The sequence below is a fragment of the Melopsittacus undulatus genome, chromosome 5, assembly GCF_012275295.1.
Source record: "Melopsittacus undulatus isolate bMelUnd1 chromosome 5, bMelUnd1.mat.Z, whole genome shotgun sequence".
Classification (NCBI taxonomy): Eukaryota; Metazoa; Chordata; class Aves; order Psittaciformes; family Psittaculidae; genus Melopsittacus; species Melopsittacus undulatus.
In genome coordinates this window covers 36960936-36980443 of record NC_047531.1, presented here as the reverse complement: position 1 = coordinate 36980443, position 19508 = coordinate 36960936, and the positions used below count along the sequence as shown (strand labels likewise).

At 39.0% G+C, this 19508-nt stretch overlaps 1 protein-coding gene across 1 annotated transcript in view; it reads left to right on the top strand.

The window, feature by feature from the left end:
- Positions 1-19508, top strand: part of GRIP1 (glutamate receptor interacting protein 1) — a 325658-nt gene that overhangs the window by 208660 nt on the left and 97490 nt on the right. The window contains exon 2 of the mRNA XM_034062764.1: positions 3555-3635. Coding sequence (XP_033918655.1) covers positions 3555-3635 — 81 coding nt within the window. The remainder of the gene's footprint in view (positions 1-3554; positions 3636-19508) is intronic.

Genomic DNA, 19508 nt, shown 5'->3' with positions numbered 1-19508 from the left:
GCTGACTTGCCAGAAATTGTTTATCCTAGGTAGACTAATCTCACAGCCAGAGCAAACTGTGGGGAAAGCCAGTGATGTAATAAATGCAGCTCCAAGAGTGTATGTGCACAGCTAAGCTAGTCCTGCTGTAGGGAACGTGGCCACCTGCAGTGTGATTCCTCCAGAAGCGGGAAGGAGCTGGTGCACCGAGCAGCAGGGTTTGCAGCTGCGTGTCTGCCTGTCCTGGGGAAGGTGTTTCTGTGCTCATGGGTGATGCAGTTTGGCTTGTGAATTCTGTGGCTCACTCCCTGCTGATGATAAATTAGTGTTAGAAGTGTAGCTAGGTGAGATTTATGCTTCTGAGTCTAACCTGTTTCTTTGTACATATGGCTTCTTAAATATGTCGCAACTTTATCTAATTTTGAGTTATTGTCCCCCATTGCAGGGGAAATGCTTTATACCCTTTTCCTTCATTGTTTTTTCAGCATGTTGGTTTTTTGGGTTTGATTTCATCTCCCAGAAGTCTCTCTGTGCTGTAGAGGGGGAAGCTGGTATTACAAAACACTCAGGCAAATCCCTCTAGCCACTGCTGTTATGAGATGTTTTTGCGTAAAGATCTTCCCTGACAACTATAGAGTGGATGGAGGCAACAGTAAATTATAATTTGATAGTAAATTCTTGTGGCCACAGATACAATTTTGCTAATACATACAAACGGATTTTTTCCCTTTTATGACATCATGAATGGTGTCTGATATTTCAGGGCTATCAGGGCTTCCACTTCTCTTTAGTCATTTTGCTGTTTAGGGTGGCATTTATTTCTGCATCTGTCTGTTCTTTATATTACTTTTGTGTCTCAAATAAGCATCTCAATAAGGCTGTTAGCATTCTTTCTCCAGTTGGTTGTATTTGTTTTCCTTTGCTTCTGGGAATCCTTTACACTGATTTCTAGTTATGGTGCAATGTGATTTTACTGTTAAATGGGCACTGTAATAGAATTGCTTCCTGTCCCAGGAACAGCTTTCCAGTCTACCGATGGTACGATGCCTTATTGTTCTTTCCCAATAATAATTGGGCATATTTTGCATTAACAAAAGTTCAAAAGTTTATAAAACAACTTTTTGAGCCTCTTCTTTTGCTGTCTGTAGAGAGATTAAGAAATGTAGCACAACTGCGTGCCTACAGTATATAAATATACTGTATAAATATCTGATAAGTTTTCAGTGTTAATATGCTTAAGTTAAACTATTAGCTTACTAACATATACAGTCTCCTCTCCCCATTAACCAGAAAAATTTGCAGACTTGTCCTTTATTCTGGACTCTGGATAACTGCAGGCACTCCCAGTGGAGTGCAGTATTGGGAAAATCCTATTCCAGCATGAGATTGTAGCTGATGTACTCATGTGCTCAATGACAAAGATTCAATGAAAAAAGTCTAGCTGTGAAAATTCTTACTTTCCTTTTTATCCTCTTTTGAATCCAATGAAAAACATTTGTATGTAATAAGTCTGACTAGGAGAGAACTGTTTTGTTCTGTAAATGGACAGATTTTTTTCATGGGTAGGGCATACATTCAGATAGAGCCCAAAGTCATCACCATCTACTGGTTCCTGAGGAATCATATTATGTTTCTTGCCTCCTCTTAAAAGAAAAATGCATGTCTCATACTATCTGCCATCATGTTCAGCACCTGCAAATAAGTGAAAATGGACGGGACATGTAATCCACATGTTATGGATGAGCCCTATTTTTTTGGTATTGATATGATTTAGCAAGGTTGTTCGGAAAAGCTTTGTCTTGAGTTTAAGCTCACTGGTATCTCTTCTGTGAATTAAAAACGTAATCTTACTTCTCCAGAAGCTCTAGTTCACTCTTACTTTAATTTTCTTTCTTTAATGAGGGGATGTGTATTCTGCATATGCAACCGTATCATCTTTTCCACTTTCCTCAAATGGAAGAATAAAGCTTTACACATCTACCTTTTTCATGAATTGTGTAGCTGGAGCTGTGTTAATATTTTTTCATGCTGGTGTATTTCCTGTAGCTGACAGCTTTATTTTCTTGGAGTATGTACTAGCACACAGTATAGTCAAGCCTGTTCTCTTTCTCCTTGTACCAATGTAGTCCTAAAGCAATAGAAGTTCATTTTTCTGTAGGAAAAACAATGCTATTAGCTGAAGAACATATATACACCAATATATATTCTTCATTACTTGCTGCATTTTTATCAAGAGGGTGACTATAAAACAATATTTTGCCTTTTTCATTATTTTCTTTTAAAAAAAATATAAAAGTTTTTTGTCACAGCCTAACAGTAGCAGAGCTCATTGCAGAGGTTCTGGCTTTGAAAACCAACCAACTTTTCTAGTCACTTCTTTCTGACACCTGGTTTTAAATCACATTATGCTGACCAAATTCCTGCCTCACTTGTACAGAAATGGACTGCTGTCCATGATGCAAGTTTCTAAAGAGTTTGAGACTTTGCAAGGCTTACAGAGTCAAGAGTGTCAGCTGAAAACTGATTCTCCAGAAAATGATTATATGGTTCTACTCGATCTAAGGATGCCACCAGATAGCATGGGCTTTGATTCCTTTACTCATTGATCTGTATTTAAGCATGTATTCACACACATGCTGTAAATGCATCAGTCCTTGGAACTTACTAGAGGAAAATAAGCAAATAGGATTAGATAATTCTTTAAAGTGTTAGAGCATGCAATTAAAGGAAGAGCAAGACAGAAGCCTAATTTCTTCTGATTCCTTTCTTTTGATTGAAATAATAAGATGCATAATATTTCTTCTCTTTTATTCACGTTTCTTTCTTGAGCTTATAGCTTGTTCTTTTTAAAACTATAATACAGTTGATTTGTTCCCCTGCTGTCATTCTGCTCTTAAGGAGGATGTAGAAGTGACTCACTTTCTGCCTAATGCTGCCTTTAATTAACGACTCATCCGCTCATCTCAGCATTAGTGGTCTCTTACTCGCTGAGGTTGATCAGTAGGTGCTCCATGTAGCCTTCTATTTAGACACAGGCTGTTACAGTGCCATTCTTCAAGTGTAAAAATGGCTGGCCTATTTGGCAACAGCTTTCTGATGTTTTCCCCTGTCAATTGTTACTACAGAAAAGGAACCACCCACTGACAGATCCCAGAGGAAAAGGCGTTCTTTACAGCTGGAATATTCAAAAGTTTCCAGAAACCTTTCACTCCTGAACAGGGATGGTACCTCTCTCACTGGAGCCTTTGATAAAGCTTCTTAACATGAGAAAAAGGAAATGTCTATGATTATGTTAAAGCCAAAAAGGTCTTTGTATGTCAAGCCTGTCATCATCTAAGTATTATCTCTGATTTTAGTTTTACCCCATCGTTTTCAGCTCTGCTATTCAGAGCCTTTGTCATTGAGTCTGAACATGACATTGAACATTGAATCAACATTCAGAAACACCCATCCTCATCTAGCTCACAGCAGCTCTTGTGCTCTGCGTTGCTAGTTCACACAGTATTTGGGTAAAAATTCTGGGATTTTCACATTATATTTAATAGTAACCAGGAGTGTTGCTTGTTTCTGTTTAGATGAGAGTCCTTACACAAAGTCTGCAAACCAGGCAAAGGCACCTGATGGAGCACTGTCTGTGAGGAGACAGAGTATTCCAGGTAAGATTTGCCTTACTTTTTATAACCCCTAACTTGTTTATGGACAGGAAGGTAATGCTAAGCAAAATTCAGCTAGTTATAAAAAGCAAATGACTTACAGTTACTACGAAGCAACTTTATAAGGAAGGTTCCATGTATGGAGCTCCCGCAGTTAGGTTGCCTCATGCTTTTGTCAGGAAGAACATCCCAGTGTCTGTCTTTTGCAGCTGGTTTCAGACCTTGATTGTAACTTCTTCAGACATTCACATATTTACAGGCCCCATGAAATCTGTTCTTTGATATCTGGTTTCAACAGTATAGGGAGATTGGAGCTTATATTTTCCAGGGCTGATTGGACAGGCTCAGAAATCTAGTGAGCAACACTGTCAAAATTCTTGTCATCACATAATTTTTTGCTACGTGTATACCCATCCTTGTCTTTTCTGTCACTGTCTTGCTCAAAGCTGGATCACTAGATCAGTGGTTAAAATATGTGGTCTTTGAACCTATTTCATAGAGTCACAGAATCATAGAATAGTTAGGGTTGGAAAGGACCTTAAGATCATCCAGTTCCAAACCCCTGCCATGGGCAGGGACACCTCACACTAAACCATATCACCCAAGGCTCTGTCCAGCCTGGCCTTGAACATTGTAAGAGATGGAACATTTACCACTTCTTTGGGCCACCTGTTCCAGTGCCTCACCATCCTCACAGTAAAGAACTTCTTCCTTATATCTAACTTGAACTTGCCCTGTTTCAGTTTAAACCCATCACTCCTTGTCCTGTCACTACAGTCCCTAATGAAGAGTCCTACCAGCATCCCTGTAGGCCCCCTTCAGATACTGGAAGGCTGCTATGAGGTCTCCACGCAGCCTTCTCTTCTCCAGGCTGAACAGCCCCAACTTTCTCAAGCCTGTCTTTGTATGGGAGGTGCTCCAGCCCCTGATCATCCTCGTGGCCTCTTCTGGACTTTCTCTGTCAGCTCCATGTATTTCTCTTTTAATTACTTCAAACAAGTCTGCAAAATAGTCTTATGGATATCAAGTTTTATATATATTATGCAGCAGTCTAAAGGGATTTTCACCTTCAGTAGGATTTTAGAGATCTTTAAGTGAAAACGAATGAACAACTGACAAGGGTTGCACAAAGGCAGAATAACTGATGTTGCCTGTCTCACAGCAAGCACAGTAACCTTTGACTCAGAGGGAAGATATCTTGCAATGGAAGTCAGAAACTGTAAGGTTGTGTCACCCACCTTCTAATGACTAATGTTAATATTCTTTGCACTCCATGGCCTTACTGTTGAACGAAGTTACAGAACCTGAAGGGAGGCTATAAATGCAGGGGATGGAGTTCAGACCTTTACTGCTGCTATGTTTACATCTCATCCCAATAGTTCTAGTGTTTCTGAAGGGCCAAATTACATGTTTTGTGCATGCTTTGTGTGCTTATTTGGATGTGTGAGCGAGAGCAAGCTGGATGTTTTATTGTCACACATAATAAACATTTTTGACTGTTGAAAACAGTCTAGTGATTTAAAGATTGTTATTGTTATGGTAGAATCATGTAGATCATAACCACTGTGAAATGACATGACTCCAGTGTCTAGTGTGCAGTTATTGTCATGAGAAAATCTTTGATTATACAAAGACCAACCAGCTATTTTTTCTCCAAGTCAATACAAATCAAGATTCATTGTTCTTCAGAGTGAATTAAGACCTCTGTACAGGTACCTTTTCAGTAATGCTTTGGCTCATAGGTCACTAAATTAAACGTACAGAGTATCTACTTTTTTTTTGGTAGTCTTCTGAATATTTCAGTGTGAATTTAGCAGTTGTGATTTATGCGTGGAGACCTCATAGCAGCCTTCCAGTATCTGAAGGGGGCCTACAGAGATGCTGGGGAGGGACTATTTGTTAGGGACTGTAGTGATAGGACAAGGGGTAACAGGTTAAAACTTAAACAGAGGAGGTTTAGATTGGATAAAAGGAAGAAATTCTTTACTGTGAGGGTGGTGAGGCACTGGAATGGGTTGTCCAGGGAAGTTGTGAATGTTCCATCCCTGTCAGTGTTCAAGGCCAGGTTGGATGAAGCCTTGGGTGATATGGTTTAGTGTGAGGTGTCCCTGCCCATGGCAGGGGGTTGGAACTGGATGATCTTAAGGTCCTTTCCAACCCAAACTATTCTATGATTCTATGTTGAGGTCCAAATACAGACTGAAGTTCATGGCTTCAGGAGGTATTTTGAGAACTGATGATTTTCACTTGTGTTCTTTAAGGAGAGACTGTGATGAAAACTGAATGGGTACAATTTTTCTTTAGAGCATTTGATCAGATTAGGAATTTCACCTGTTGAATAGCTGTCATGACCAATCACCATTTATTTTGAATATTTTACAAATTTGCTATGTATTTTGGAGTTTTTGTGAGTGCTGCAGATAAATCTTTCCTGTGTGTTCTGTATAGGTCATAGTTTACTCAGAGAGATAATAGTGACAAGCGGTTGGGGAGATGTACTCTGTTTAATTTCAGGTGTTCTAAAAAGATTGATCTAAGCTTATGTATGTTCTTCAGCTTTTAGTATAGTGAAGACATTTATCTTAATGCACTGTTGCATCTCTAGGCCTTAGGAGCCAAATTCACATTCTAGCACAGCAGATGTTGTGGGGTTAGCTTTGTAAAACTAAGTATTATTTTGAGAAGTAACTTAAACATTTAGGAGTTGACTGAAGTTTCTGAAAATAATCCATAAATGTTTGTATCACTTGGACACTGAGAAAATTTGACCTCACATCTCTCATGTAAGGTGCACCTTACAAATAGCATCTGTGCTTTCTTGTCTGTGGGCAGTTTATCGACATTATGGATTAGTTTTGACACAGATGCAGAGGCATCCCAGCCGGGCAGCGTGACTTGGCGGTAGGAGATGTACCAGTAGTATTAACTAGTACTATTAACACATTAACTAGTTTGAGACCAGAAGAAGTACAGCCTCTTTGCTTTGCAGGATCATGCTTCTGCCAGTATGTAGGTCAGCTCCAAATAGGTTTTGAATTGGAAGGCATGATGCAGTGAACCTGGTAAATTCTTCTAAACCTGATTGGAGACATGTCAGCTGGAGTTACTGTCAGTAATCCTTACATGAAGAGCATATACTGTATGGAAAGCATTCATTTAGATTCCCCCCAGATGGTATGCCTGATAAAACATCACATTCCTGAAGTGCTGTTTTTTCAAGCTTGAAGCATGACAGTGCCTTTGACAGTATAGCTGTCTAATTCACTTGATGCTCTGTCATTCCCAAGACACGGACAGCAGATGTCCTGTTCCCAAGGAATGCTCTGGCCATTGAATCAGCCAAGAGGAAAATTCTGGTTTTTAGCAAGGTAAATGATCTTATACTGAGCTTTGCACAGTTTGAACAGTCTGTGGAAAAAATATTAGTGAAAATGTATATCCAGGATGTGTGATGTAAATTTGCCTGCATAGTGTGGGGTCGTGTAGGTCCATATTTTACCTGTGCCGGTAAAAATTCCTTCTCATGACATTTCAAATCACTGTAATGGATTCTAGCGCTCCTTCGTTTGGCTCGGTATCAAAAGGGGGAGCTTTTGTTGCTATGAGATCTGAAACTACTATACCAACTGTAAACCCCAAGAGGCTTTTCTGTCCTTCCATGTGCAACGGTATTGAAAGTACAGTATTGATGAGCAAAGACTGAATGCACAGAGAAGTCATATAATTCTATAGAGGTTACATGGAACTCAGGCTTGGTTTATTTTACAGGAAAAAATGTTGAAATAATCATTTTGTAATTAAAGTCAAATGAGCACATACTGTGAGATCAGTGCACTGAGTTTAATTCCTTTCATCCCCAGAAGCAGGGAATGGATTAAGCATCTCTGTGGAGCCGAACTTGCTTGTTTAAGATGCAGAATGCATTATTCATGTGATGAGACTACATATCATATTTATCATGTCTTCACATGGCACAAAATCAACAAGCAACAGATCCTTTCAAAGGGATTTACAGAATTGCTGAAATTATAGTTAATTCAAATTATATGCATTAATATAATTGCAGTTTGAAATTTGGACTTAATTTTGCAGATGTGTAGGTGTTTAGTTGTAGCTATAAATACGTGATGGTTTGAAGCATTATTTAGCTTTACAGTCAGAATTTCTTAATATAAAAGTGAGGCTTGAGGTAACGTCAGCAGACAAGCAGTCTGCAGTAAGAAACAAACAGATATTTTCCTCTGAACCTTTAAATTTGTACTGTTGACCAGTATGTGATGAAACCTTATTGCTATTCTGCCCATATAGTATGTTACAGAAGCCAAGGGGGTGTGTACTGTGCCTCATTCAGGAAGCTATCACTGTCGGACATAAATGAAATGCTATCACTAAAAGCTATCACTTAGGCACATAAATGAAATCAACATGTTTCAGAATTCATAGGTAAGACCCTTCCCTCGGAGTCAGATGCAGGTAAAAATGTCTGCCATTTAAAAATGAAGTATTTGATACTCACTTGTTAGCTAACCTCTTATCCCTAGGTTTAGATGGCTGTAGTTCCCACTGAGTTCCTGGGCTGAGGTTTCCTCCTGGCTTGCCTGGCCAAGGGGAAACATTAAGTCAGTAGCACTTGAGTCAAAGGTGTTGATCTTGTGATTGCTTATTCCTGCAGGAGCTCTAAAAAGGGCATCAAATATTCCACCAGTACTGATAACAATGTCAGGAGCTGATGACACTGTTAAAGAAGCACTTTGAAGTCAAGGAGACTTTAAGGTATGCTTAAAGATAAGCTTGTTCTCAGTGTTGTCCTGAATATGGACAGGTTGAATAGCTGTTCCCGTGCTTTCTAGACTAAAATCCAATGCCCTTATCTGTTTTAGCAACACAGAGAAATCTGTCACACTAATGCTGTGCAGATTATTCATTTATTTGTTTGTCTGTTTTCAGTGCACTCACTGAAAACTGGAGGAATAGAGGAGGAAGAAATTACCTGAGCCAAATGTAAAACTAGTTCTTTCATCAAACAAACAGACAGACACCATAAATTTGAGGCTGATTAAATTATTTCATGGAATCTGCAGCAGAAGTTTAATTTTGGTTTAGCCCAATTCTGTACAAATTTTTTATTGAGTCTTGAAGGTTACTATTATTTTTTTTAAATAAAATTAAGTCAAAACCCCCATAATTTTTAAAGAACTGGAATGTTTCAGGTTCCCAGTGTTTTATTTTTGTTGGCTGAAATCATTAGCAAGTTTCAGTTAAATTCTGCAAATAGTTTTGGTTGGGATAAAAGTCTGTGTTTTTAGGGAAAAGCTAATTTGTACCCAGTCTGTTTGACATTAAATTGGAAACTGCATACTTCTTACTTCTTGCACCTAATGTCTCAGACACCTGGCCTATGGGAGACTTCTAGAGATGTGAAGCTTTATTGCCTGAAGTGATCAAGGGCTCAGAACAACTGCAGTGCAAGCTGTAGTCTGGGACAGCTGTTTGAATTGTCTGTGAATTCAGAGATTTAGTAAGCTAGGACTGCAGTCATGTAGCTGTGTCCTAAGTAAATTCTTGTTCAAAGAGCCAGTGCCAAATAAAAAGGAGACATAAGGGGAATATCTCCTCAAAAAGAGTGAATTTTCTTTTCTCTGGGACAGAAGAATAACACAGCTGTCTGCCTCCTCTCCTGCTCAACACACCTAGCCGAAGGTCCTTGAAATCTTGTCCCACATCATGTTGTCTTTGATCCACTGTTGTGCTCCCACATAAACCTTGCTCTCCAGCTGTGCCAGCCTCAGGGACCCACAGGAGCTGTTATGCCTTCCCATGTCTCATTCCAGTCACCTTCTCCATGGTGATACCTGATCTGCTGAACTGGCAAATTGTATTTATGGTGAGAGTGCATGCAAACCCTCACAGAGAAGAGTAGGGAAGACCAAACCTAGACGTTATAAATCATTCCTTTGACATTTTCTCCACCATGGGGAGCCTGTTTTTCTCTCTAACCCTTTATTTTCTTCCCGTTATTTGTCATTTGCAAGTTTTGGATGCTGTTGCAGGGATGTGCTAACAGGTCAGTTGTTAAAATAGGTCATTCTACTCTGAAGGAATATTGTCAAGACTTTGAAGTCTGAAATTAAAGTGACCATATTTTTTAGTTCCTTTGTACCTGCATGAATACTGCACTTTCTTCCCACACTACCCGATTCTTTGAAGCATGCCATAAAACAGGTTTCCTATTTCAGCTCAGTGTTTGATCTCAAAAACAGGGCTAGCCATCAAACTGGAGGAAAAACACGAGTGAAAGTACAGCCCTGAGCACATCCTCTGCCATGGCTCATGCTCTGGTATTGCTGTTATTAGCAGTCTTGTAGGCTCATTTTGGGGGAGTTTGGTAACAGAATCTTAATGCAAAAAAAGGAATGTTAAATGATTTTTGGGTAGGCTGAATTTTGAACTACTGAGCTGGAAGGGAGGAACTTTAAAATGCCTTGCAAAGATAGTATTTACAGAGCTGATACTAAAAAAATAATTACTGTATGATGTAGTGTCCTCAGTAATTGCTTAGGACACAAAATATTCCTAGGAGAAGTCATGAAATACTAAATTATTGTAATAAAACAATAATTAAAGTCCTGGGAGTTTTCAGGCTCTGAAATGTTTAAATACACACTGTGTATATCACTAGAAAGCAGTAAGGGAGTTTTCTTCTGATCCTTGGCTCTAAACACATGCAGGTGCTATTTAACTCTTTAAAAACACAAAAGCATGCCATTTTTTCCCTTCCTGACCCACAGCAAATGTTGATATGCTGTCTCATGCTGCACAAAATGCGGCTTTCTTGAGGGGTTTGTCTACCTTCTGAAGACCACTCTATTTAATTTACTTAATTATGATTCTGGCAGTTTCAGAACACACAGAAATATCTGTTTAATCCTGAAAAAAATATATTCCTAGAGGAAACAAGTAAATGTTGTGAAGAAATAAGAAAATAATTGAAAGTTAAAATATATTATGAGAAAATGAACATGAGCCACCTTCAGTATGCACTCACAGCCCAGAAAGCAACTGTATCCTGGGCTGCATCAAGAGGAGCGTGACCAGCAGGTTAAGTGATCCTGCCCCTCTACTCTGCTCTCATGAGACCTCACTTGGAGTATTGTGTGCAGTTCTGGTGTCCTCAACATAAAAAGGACATGGAACTGTTGGAACAAGTCCAGAGGAGGCCACGAGGATGATCAGGGGGCTGGAGCACCTCCTGTATGAAGACAGGCTGAGAAAGTTGGGGCTGTTCAGCCTGGAGAAGAGAAGGCTGTGTGGAGACCTCATAGCAGCCTTCCAGTATCTGAAGGGGGCCTATAGGGGTGCTGGGGATGGACTATTCATTAAACAGGGGAAGTTTAGATTGGATCTAAGGAAGAAATTCTTCACTGTGAGGGTGGTGAGACACTGGAATGGGTTGCCCAGGGAAGCTGTGAATGCTCCATCCCTGGCAGTGTTCAGGGCCAGGTTGGATGAAGCCTTGGGTGATATGGTTTAGTGTGAGGTGTCCCTGCCCATGGCAGGGGGATTGGAACTGGATGATCTTGAGGTCCTTTCCATCTGTAACTATTCTGTGATTCCATGATTATATATATATATATATATACAAGGATCCATTATAGGTTACAGTTAGGGACAGAAGATGTGATCCAGTTATACTGTGCTTCAGTTGCTGATATAAAATTGTATTAGCTGAATTTAACAGCTGTGTGCTGTGCCACAATGTAAATGAGGAAACAATCTGGACAGCATCATCTAATACTAGCCTAGATAGAGCATGTTATTTTTCCTTTACAAGATAATCTCAGAAATAAGGGAGATATATAGAAAGTAATACAGAGAGAGAGGAGGAATTGAGAAAACAACTACATAGATCGAAAAATAAAATAAAATTAAAGATTTTTAATGTGGTCCAAGGATACAAGTTTCATTAAATGACGCTGCTTAGGGGGGAAGAAGGATATTCTTGCTGTAGCTCAGCTGTTAACATCTGAGCCAGGCTCACAGTGACTGACAAATATGACAGATGATCCATCCCCAGTGGGTAGATGTTTACCTATGTGCAAACACCTCCAGAGCCAGGTTTGTTTTCCCCTGTGATTGATACAGCATTGCCAAGACAGCTGGTGTTCAAAATAGCTCTTCTCATGCTTGCAGTTAACTTGGTCCAATTTCCTGAGACTCCTGTGTCAAGTAAAACTGCAGAAGTTGTAAACAATGCCATTAATTTTTGATGGAGGACTGCTGACTTTGGCAGCCGGCTTTGCATTGTGTGCTGTAGAGCAGCTGCCTTCTCAGGAAGCGTTGCCTAACCTGGGCAGACCTCAGTCACCTCGTCCAGCCTTGCCCTTGACTTCAGCTTCTCTCAGATTTCATAAGCACTCAGATTTCACAGATGCACTGCTGTGCTGTTTTACCTAGTACTTCATCCCCTACTAAAATATTAAATAGTCTTCACTAGCTAACTGGTTTTGCAGGTTAAGAGTATGAATTGCCTGAGGAAACCTGTCACAAAATCATCCCCTGCCTTTTTCATAGTTCTTATTGTGGAGAAAATAATTCATTGCTCATGAAGTTCAGCAATGAGAAGTGCAAGGTCCTGCATTTGGGTTGGGGTAATCCCAGGCACAGCTACAGGCTGGGGAGAGAAGTGGTAAATGTGCCATCCCTGGCAGTGTTCAAGGCCAGGTTGGACAGGTCTAGTGTGAGGTGTCCCTGCCCATGGAAAGGATGTTGGAACTAGATGATCATAAGGTCCTTTCCATTTTATGGAATGGCCCATACTATTCTATGATTGCAGAAGTAAAACCTGAAAGTACTATGCATGTCACTAAAAGCTGGGTTAGGAAGCTAAAGTTTGCATCTGCAAAAGCACTTCCTTGTCTTCTCAATTTGTGTTTGTCTCATAGACGCTTACTTTTATTGTGTACATTTTAAAATCAGCACAGAATGCTCAGATTTGCCACTGAAGAGATTTTTAGCATTTAGAAATCCATTAGCAATAACCTCTGCCATCACAGTTATTGTGTTAACCATCTTGGGTGATTTCCTAGCAGAAGCAAGTGTTTTGACCTGTGAAATGTATATCACAGGATAGTAAGCTTTTCTGCACTGGAGGTGTTTATTATATCTGCAGAGTCATTTGCTGATGTTCATGTTTGATGAGAGGCTGCAGTTGCAGTATCATTTACAGTCTTCCCTGTGTATTTGTTTAACCTGCTGGAGGTTTATCCAATGGTCTGTGAAGCATCTGAAGAGTCACATGTCTTTTCCTTCCCATCAGCATTGGAAATTCCTGAATTTTCTTTCAGATATGTAATACTGAAAGAAGATTTCTTTTTTGTCCTCCTTCCCTTCTACCAAAATAACTTTATTGGAATGATTCCGTGTATGTCATTCGTGTAAACATGTTTCATGCACAGATAAATCTGAAGAAATTTGTCTCTTCTAGAAAATGAAAGAAGCCCACTGAGTTCTTAGCTAAATGAGATTGCTGATGATTTATTTATACATTTTCTTGACACTTTTGCTACATGCTTGTGTTTTTCAATACTGGAAAGGATTAGAATAGAGAAAAATCTAATTTTATTCCTTTTGCCATTAATGAGGAAGAAAATGCATTAAAGGCAATATTGCACATGAGGAACATGAACTTTTTCAAATACCCAACTGCTAGGAGGTCTGAAAAGTTAAATACCTTTCAACTACTTCACTGCTATATAGAATTTTATTATAGGCACAACCAGTTACAGATGTGTTGCTGATGGTGCCAAACACCTTAATTTATGGGTATTTGGATTTTGTTGCATATAATTTTACCAAACCTCAGCCCTCCAAAATCAAATGTGTTAAATTATTCCAGCTGCAGTTTTTCCCAGCAAAATCAGCTGAGCTATATGTAGTGTGATGAGGATGAAAGCCATAGAGTATCTATAACAACATTAAAAAACCTGTCCCAGCTATTTAGCCCTTGCAAGCACACATTTGAAACACAGATGGCAATTTTGAGTGAATCATTTTGTATTCAGCAACTGTGCTTGCAGTGTACATGTGCATGTACTCCACTGGCCGTTTGTTAGTTTGAAGCACAAGTCCCTACCACAGGATTTGTCAGTGGAGGAGCCTGGGACCTGAATATAGTCTGGGAAGCACCAGTACATCTCCTGAGGTTGGGGGTCCTGTCTTCTGGTTGTTTTGCTGTACAACTTAGATGTGCTCTCTGCACTCCACAAAGGGAAACATCCTTGTGACGGTTAGTTTCATTCATTTTAAACAAAGTCTTGGTGCTGGCCATTCCCTATAAAGGCTTCCGTTAGAAGAGGGAGCAGGCTGTGAAGGACACGTGAGGAGAGAGAAACTAGGAAAAGCCAAACTAAGATGGTCAAGATGAGGCTTGAAAGAGAGAGATGGAGACAGTCTCTGAAAAAGAAGGCAGACAGGCAGGGTGAGGTTTGAAAGAGGGAGGAGAGCTATTTGCTTGTTAAAGGTCATGGCAAGAACTGCAAGCACAAGTTGATCTGTAGCCCTGTGACTGTACACATGATCACAGTCCATTCCAGGCTGAACACAGACTCATCAATCACAATAATCTCTGCTGTCCACAAGAAGGTGTAAAATTCTTCTTTTGTGAAACTGGACTGTGTGGTTGTGGAATAGAACAGCCCATTACTTCTGCCAGAGGTTCTTCATTGGTTTAGATAGCTGAGAAACTCAGACTTGATATTTACCTCTTGAAAGCCGCCGCATTTCCACAGGATAGCACGGCTGGGTTTTCATGAAGGAGGAAGGGAGGTGTCTTCAGAAAAATGGATATTACATGAGAAGAAGATCCATGAGGTATGCTCAGGTTCCCAGTGTGATCGGAACTGAGGAAATGTATTAAAAAAAATTGCAAGCAATTAAAAATAAAAAATAAAAATTAAAAAATGAGTATTTTTATTTGGGTGGAAATCTATTTAGGCATTCTTATGTATGCTATCATCAGTTTATTATTGGACCAAAATGTGGATTCAACAGAAAACCTGATTTCTGCATCATTCTATTGAGACAATCCTCCTACATCCAGTATCAATAGAGGGGAAGAGTAAGAAGTAAACCTGTGGATGCAGACAGAGATTCAGAGGGTCTGAACAAAAAAATTCATTGGCAAGAGATCTGTATGTAAGTACTGAAAAGACTGAGGAGCGTTGTTGCCTCTAGCGTGGCAGGACTGGATCTGGGTGAAGTAGGCAGGCTCTCATTCTCTCCCTAAACAGGACTAATTTTCTTGCTTTCCAAGATGAAGTGTTAATCTGACCTAGCAGAGCGTTGCTGTCTTTCAAAAGTCCAATGTCCTGCAATGCTATAAGCAGAAGCGGATGACTAGCAAAAGAAATCCAGGCATGTACCTTTAAGGTCTGAGTAATTTCCTGATTTGAGAAGTTGAGGATAATTTTTCATCATTTGCCTACTTGGGTCTTTTTGCAGTTGATAGATTCTTTTTATCTTACAGTTATAGATAATTAACTTGATTTTTTTAAATGTTCCTAATGTATTTTCTATTACCTCTTTAAAGGAGTTAATGTATGCTTCCCATCTGGTTTTTGAATCTCCCATTCAGTTTCTGCAGTGATTATAAATTCAGGGAATTAAGATAGCTAGGAAATAATATATCATCAACCAAGGTAACAGCTGTGTCACACCAAAATATGCTATGCCAATCTGGATGACAGCTCACCCCTTCAACTGTATCAGTTGGTCAAAGTTGTGAGTTCATACTGTAAACCTTGTATTTACATCAAAATGTTTGGGGTTTTGGGGGTATTGATACAAAGTTATATGTCCATTTTACCAATATGAAGCAGTTTAAAGTGTTTTCTTGGAGATGGAGGAAGGGTTGTTTTTTTGCTTGTTTTGTTTAATAGCTTTTTTCACACTTTCTATCCACTTAGAATTAAAAGAGGAAAAGAGAATTTAGTTCTTGTGTGTCTTCCTCATCACATCTTTGGTATGTGAGGCATATAGATGTGAATCCATGCGTCTTAGTGTAGAATAAAAGAGTTAGATGTTTCTGTTTCATGGAGGAGCTGTGAGACTACAAGTTAATTACAGAGTAATTACAAACTAGCTTTTGATTCCTTTCTATTTAAAATCTCATTGGTAAGAATAAAGAGCTTACCCTTTCAGGTTTTACTGTATGTATGGTGAATTTGCATGGAATTCGTGGGCCAGAAGGGGCACTGGTGGCCATCTAAACTGAACATACAACTTCATTGGATTTATTTATATCTCAGCTTTTATTTGCATTATGTTCTAGAGGGACGTTCAATCTGTTTAAGGTTACTGGTGATGCAAAATCCATTACAGCCTTTTGGGGTTAATTAGCCTAGCTGCTTTTATTTCTAGCTTGAGTATGTGTAGCTTCTGCTTCATGTTGTTTGTGATAAGAGCTGCTTTTCGTCAAAGTTCACTTCATCCTTTATAAGCATTTCATTACGAAATCACCTTTTAATCTTCCCTTTGTTAAAGTGAAACAAATTGTGCTTCTGGGTCTTCTGTTCCTTGGCATGTTTCTTTAACTATTCTGAAAGCTCTTTTCTGACTCTCCTGTCCTCGCTTAGGTTATTAATAATCTTGTTGAATTGTGTCACAAAAAGGACATAAAGTATCCGAGTGATGGTCACTACTTCACTAAATAGAAAGGTGTACTAAATACTGCTGTGTAAAACTGTTCTGTTTATATATGTATGGCTTGCATTCATAATTCTGGTCAATGTGAGTTTACATCACCTGTGAGGGTTCCCAAATTCTTTTCTGTCCACATTAATTTCATAATTAATTTAGCGGGTACCTGTTGAGGTTTTTTAGCTATATAGGTCCACACATCCCTTCATATCTCTTACAGTAATAGAGAGACTTAATATTAATATTGTAAGTGATAGGCTAGTAGAATGCAGACCTTTTTTATTTATTGTCCTTGTCCAAATTGCAGATGCCATTCTCACTTTTTAACTTCATGGTTTGGGGCATTCTAATGTTGTGCAAATAAACACAGAAAGAAGGCTCTTCAGTCAAGTCTCACTAACCAACTGAAAGAGTACAGAAAGCAAAACAAGGAGCATTTTAATAGGCAAAAATAGCAGTGAGGCCAAAATCAGGAGGTTTCAATGCTCTTATTCACAGAAAACATTGGTGGAAGGACACTGTGAATCTCAATCCAAGCAGAAACAAATGTCAGTCTTCAGTGCTAATTGATTTCATCAGTGAAGCAAATGAGCCCAGCTTAATAGTTAAGTGTGAGCCAGGATACTTCCAAGACCTTCATCCCATTTTAGATGACATTGTGACCCTGAGTACCTGTTGGATAAATGGCATAGAAAATGAGCATTGACCTTTGAGGTAGTAAAAGTGCAATGTTACAGAAAAATGTGAGACACGTGCTGCAGCTGGATTTTAGGTATCACTGACAAAACATAACTGATTATATGCTGTTAACAGAGTGTGAATATCGATCCCCAAAATACTGCTTCTGTAAATGAAAGTGAGAAGTAAAACTTGATAGAGGTCATATAGGGAAATCTTGCCGTTAGACAAAGAATGCAACGAAATGGACCAGGTCTATAAAGAGTAACGAATGCTGCAGTATGATTAAAATTGATGATAATTTTTCAGTAACTTGCATGGAATATACTCGCATGGGAGTAAAAACACATGCTCTTCTAAAAGGTTTTCAGGTTGAGTTCTGGCTAAAAGATATGTCATTAGTTCTGGAACTGACAATTTAACAAGTATATTTGGAAGTTGGTTTAGCTTACAGCTACCAAACCAGATGCCTAGTAAGGAATTTCTTCAGTTTTGTGATAGGGATAGTACCTAACTCTAATAACACCTTTAAAATCCAAGAGCTTTTTTCCTTCGCCACTGACAAAAGGTAATGGTGCGGTAGAGAGCACAGAGTGGATAGGAATATATATCCAGTCATGGAGCTTGATTTGCTTTATCCCACACCACAATAAATAATAGACAAGTTGATTTAAGTCAGTCAGTCTCGCTTAAATGCTCACCAACAAGGATGATAGCTGGACATGATCATAATCTATGGTAAAATGTGCTTTTCGTGGTCTGAAGGTATTAGGAGTTTCAAAGTATTTTTGACAAGTTGTGGATACATTTTGTAGTCCCAATTTTCTCAGTGTACAAAGCTGGAGTGGAGTATTTTATATGCTGTTCCAATGCACATTTTAATGTATCCAGTACCCTATAAAAATATCATTGACCAGTAGTCAAAAGATGGGGATCAGAAGACATCAGGGCATTGGATTCTTCTAATGCATGTATGAGTTCAAGTTAAACATTACAAGCTCAAAACCGTACCAAATATTCTTACCAGGTGGTAGCAGTTAACATTAGGCTGGTATCTCTATCTCCATCATAAGTTCTGGGTCTTCACTGTGGAAAAACATGATGAATGTGCAGACCTGTCATGGCCTGAAGATCACCTGCTCTGCACTTTGCTAAACCAAGAAGGGAAGGAAAATCTGAAGCAAAGACTCTCATTACAGGCATCCTGTAAAATGTATAAGCTAGGTGTTTCCTGGGAACTATTGCTGGTGAAGCTGCCTTGGTTGGAAGTATGAATTTTTCAGTATTTCTAAATGAGTGAAGCTTCAGGGTAGGAAAAGTGATGTGAGCACAGAAGTGTTGGCACTCTTCTTTTGCTTGACAAATTGGTCTGAAGTTTTTTGGCTTCTTTTTTTCCCCCAGGAGGACTTCATCTCTGCTGAGAGGGTTCAGTATTATATCCGCACTTACGTAGTCATGTTGGGGACATCTTTCAATATAAATTTTCCCTTAGCAGAAAAGGGTTTTGGAAGCAGAGTCTGGAAGACATTTGTCTGTGTTTTACAAATGGTGACAAAAAGTAGACAAATGTGTTTGTTGGGTAGTTTTGTTCAGGCAGAAATCGCCTGTCCGTCTGTTTTCAGTCAGAAAAAATTGGAGGAGGTGACCCTCAGAATAACCTAAATTCTGGGAATTAAGATAGATCCTGATTAGAAACATTTACTGTTAGTCATTCTTTTGAATTCTCCGGTTTAGATAAATAGCTCTGTGAGCTATTAGATACCATCAGCAGCTTTTCCTGATCCCAAATTGTGCCTATAGATGATGCTGATCTTTCTGGCCAATTTAATGAACTGTTTGTTGCATACTTATGAGTAAAAACAGATTCTATCATGCCAGACATTCTTTATTGGTATAAATCTTAGCTTCATAAAGTACATTCAAGTTGATATAATATGCTCCCATTAACGGTGCTAAGGTAAGTGATGTAAAAATGGCAGAAATGCCAAACATGCCTGCATGTTTGGCATAGTATCCTTTATATGCATTCCCAAAGTACAGAATAGGCAGTAAGTTAGGAGAAAACCAAGTGATTAAATCTGAGTGTCTGATACAAGTTGAGGACTGGAGTGACATCCTCAAAGATTTAAAAAGTTATAGCTGCAAAATTTAAGTCTGTAATTAGATCTCTGGTCAGTTTATTTGCCAGGAACCAATGGGATAAAAGGAAGCAGATTAAATGGTTTGTTATTACTGTCAAAAGTGTTAATCTGATTTAGAAAAACAAGGGGGGGATTAATTTCTAATATTTCTAAAGTCTAAATCATGGCATTTTTTTGAGTAATCCAACTAGTTCACATTGATGCATTTGATGTGGTACTTGGGACAGGCAAGCAATGTATGATTTATGCTGTTGTGATTGCTTCAGTCACATGAGGAAGCCTATCACAGTTTTTCAAAGCAATTTAAGAGTATAGTAATACAAGAGGAAAGGATTTGAGCCCTGGTCGTTCCAGGTGAAAT